We start from the raw sequence: 2,427 nt of genomic DNA, 5'->3' as shown, positions 1-2,427 counted from the left end.
TTGAGGCCTTTGGGGACCGATTTGAGGTTACTCACTTTGGCAGGTTCAAGAACAACAGCTCCTCTTTGATCTTCTTAGCTCCGCACTGGCATTCGTAGTCCAACAGGCTGCCCTGCAGCAGGGAGCAGGAGGAACAGGTGCATTAGAGTTAAACTCTTTTACAGATGAATTCACATATTCGTGGGAGCAAGCCTGTTCACAGAATAGAGTCTAAACGAGCTCTTACTTTCAGACTCCAGCCCCGCCCTTCAGCAGCTCCGCAGCATCCTGCTGGCTGGCACAACCTTGCCATTGGCTGCTGCCAGGGACTCAACAGGTTAGAACAAAAATATAAATATTATATCTGAGTTCTTATGTGGACCCGCCTTCCAGGCAGAACCTCACCTTCCATCAATGTCCACAGGTTAGCGGCCCTCGCTCTGTTGGTCCTCCAAAGTGACGAAGACGCCTTCTGGTGTCTGGTGGCAGTGGTGGAAGCCATCATGCCTCAGGACTACTACACCAAGAATCTGGTGGCCTCTCAGGTCAGCAGACACACTCACCTGCTTGCCTGCTGTGATCTGTTTTAGTGATCAGTGAGGCTGATCTCTGTGAGTCTTTGTGCTCAGGCGGACCAGCGCGTGCTGAAGGACTTCATGGCGGAGAAGCTTCCTCGCCTGGCATCTCACTTTGAGGATCACAACATTGACGTCTCTCTGGTCACCTTCAACTGGTTCCTGGTGGTTTTTGTGGAGAGTCTGCCCAGCGACATCCTGATGCCTCTGTGGGACGCCTTCCTGTATGAGGGTACCAAGGTACCATACACCCGAACACACCATGACAGAAATGCAGACAACACTTGAATGCACCACAGTAGTGTCCATGGAAACAAAAATGATTTTGTTTTCACCTTTAGATGTCTTTATTTACATTTTAGGAGTAATAAGACATTGTTTACTAAGCATGGGGAACTGTCATGTGACATGAAATAGGAGTGGGAAAGCAGATCATTCTAGTAACGACCTCACAGTCTACCACAAGCAGCGTAAATCCAGACGATGAGCGGGACAATGGCTTTGGGCTTGTTTCTGCAATGTGACTTGTTTCTGCAATGTGACAAATGCAGCACAGCTTTTACATCGTTTGTCTCAGGAAATAAAATCACAGTTCAGACACAGAAATATATACCACACAGGGATAAATGCTGACAACAGCTTCAGCCACGTAGATCCAACCCAAAAGTTTAATTTAAACTTAAAGCTCAACTACCAAGTAAGTTAATATTATCTGGCAACTGAGGAACCAAGTGGCTTATTGGAAATCGATCAGAGCTGTAATGAGTAAAGGGCCCAACTGCACCACAACTGAAAGAGTAATTTTATGACTCACCTCCTCAAAGTTTCCAATTAATTGTGTGGCGTGAGTGTCCTGTTATGAAATGCGTGTCTGTGCTGCAGGTGATCTTCAGATACACTCTGGCTCTGTTCAAATACAAAGAGGACGACATCCTGAAGATTCACGACAGCGTGGAGATCTACCAGTACCTACGCTTCTTCACAAAGACCGTCTCCAATGCCAGGTACGCACTCGCCTCCACCCGCCTTAATCTACGAGCTGTTACACTCTCAGAAGTGTAGCGGATGTAGCTGTTGAATCTTTGAGCTTCAAACCCTTTTTACTGAAATTTTGTGAGAAGTTTAAATTTCCCTGATCACAGTAACAACGATTTAAAGATTTTTAAGTATCTGCAGCTCTCGGATACATGTGGTCCAGTCAGTCCAGTATTTCCTGCTCAAACTGCAGTACCTGAAGTATCAAGCAGCATAAAACAGAAACACTCAAGCTGATCAGTTTCCAGTTCCTCTGTGTTGGTGATCGAGTCCTTTCCACCTGCGTGTGTCCATGCAGGAAGCTGACCAGCATCGCCTTCAACGACATGAACCCATTCCCCAGCCGGCTGCTGAGGAACCGGCGAGTGCTCCACCTGGAGCGCCTGCAGGCGGAGCTGCGTGAGCTGGAGGAGCAGCACAAGGAGTTCATCACCGAGAGCGTCGTACGGAAAGACAAAGAGCTCGACGTCATGGTGAGCGAGGACGACGAGGACCTCTGATCACACGGGACGCTTCAGCTGCTCACTTCGAGACGACGATGAGTTTTCCATGAGTTCAAGAGAATTTTACTAAACCGGCTGTTAACTGGTTTCCTTCACACCAAACACAGGATTGTGTCAGGTTCACCATCTCTACTAACACTACAAGGAAACAGACGCATACAGATTTAACTGCATCACATCTCTGAAACAAGCTTGCAGTAAACAAATGTGTACTGTGTTCACGTGTGTAATAAGTCAGGCTGCAGAAATGTGCAGATGTATTTCAGTGAATTCATTTGGATTAATATGTGATAGCTTATTTATTTCATTGCATCTTTTGCTTTATACCTAAAAAT

General features: G+C 46.6%; 1 protein-coding gene across 1 annotated transcript; it reads left to right on the top strand.

Annotated features, from left to right (window-relative positions):
* The first annotated feature begins 353 nt into the window (after positions 1-353).
* LOC146638207 (TBC1 domain family member 2A-like) lies at positions 354-2,089 on the top strand. Its single transcript, XM_085366829.1, has 4 exons — positions 354-524; positions 609-794; positions 1,437-1,558; positions 1,888-2,089. Exons 1-4 carry the CDS (start codon positions 354-356, stop codon positions 2,087-2,089), a joined length of 681 nt encoding a protein of 226 aa, XP_085222955.1.
* Positions 2,090-2,427: the final 338 nt, after the last annotated feature.

Source organism: Diplotaxodon limnothrissa, linkage group LG2 (genome assembly GCF_057381915.1).
Source record: "Diplotaxodon limnothrissa isolate DT_005_m linkage group LG2, D_limnothrissa_male_GT1.1, whole genome shotgun sequence".
NCBI lineage: Eukaryota > Metazoa > Chordata > Actinopteri > Cichliformes > Cichlidae > Diplotaxodon > Diplotaxodon limnothrissa.
This window is presented reverse-complemented; position numbering and strand designations above follow the sequence as displayed.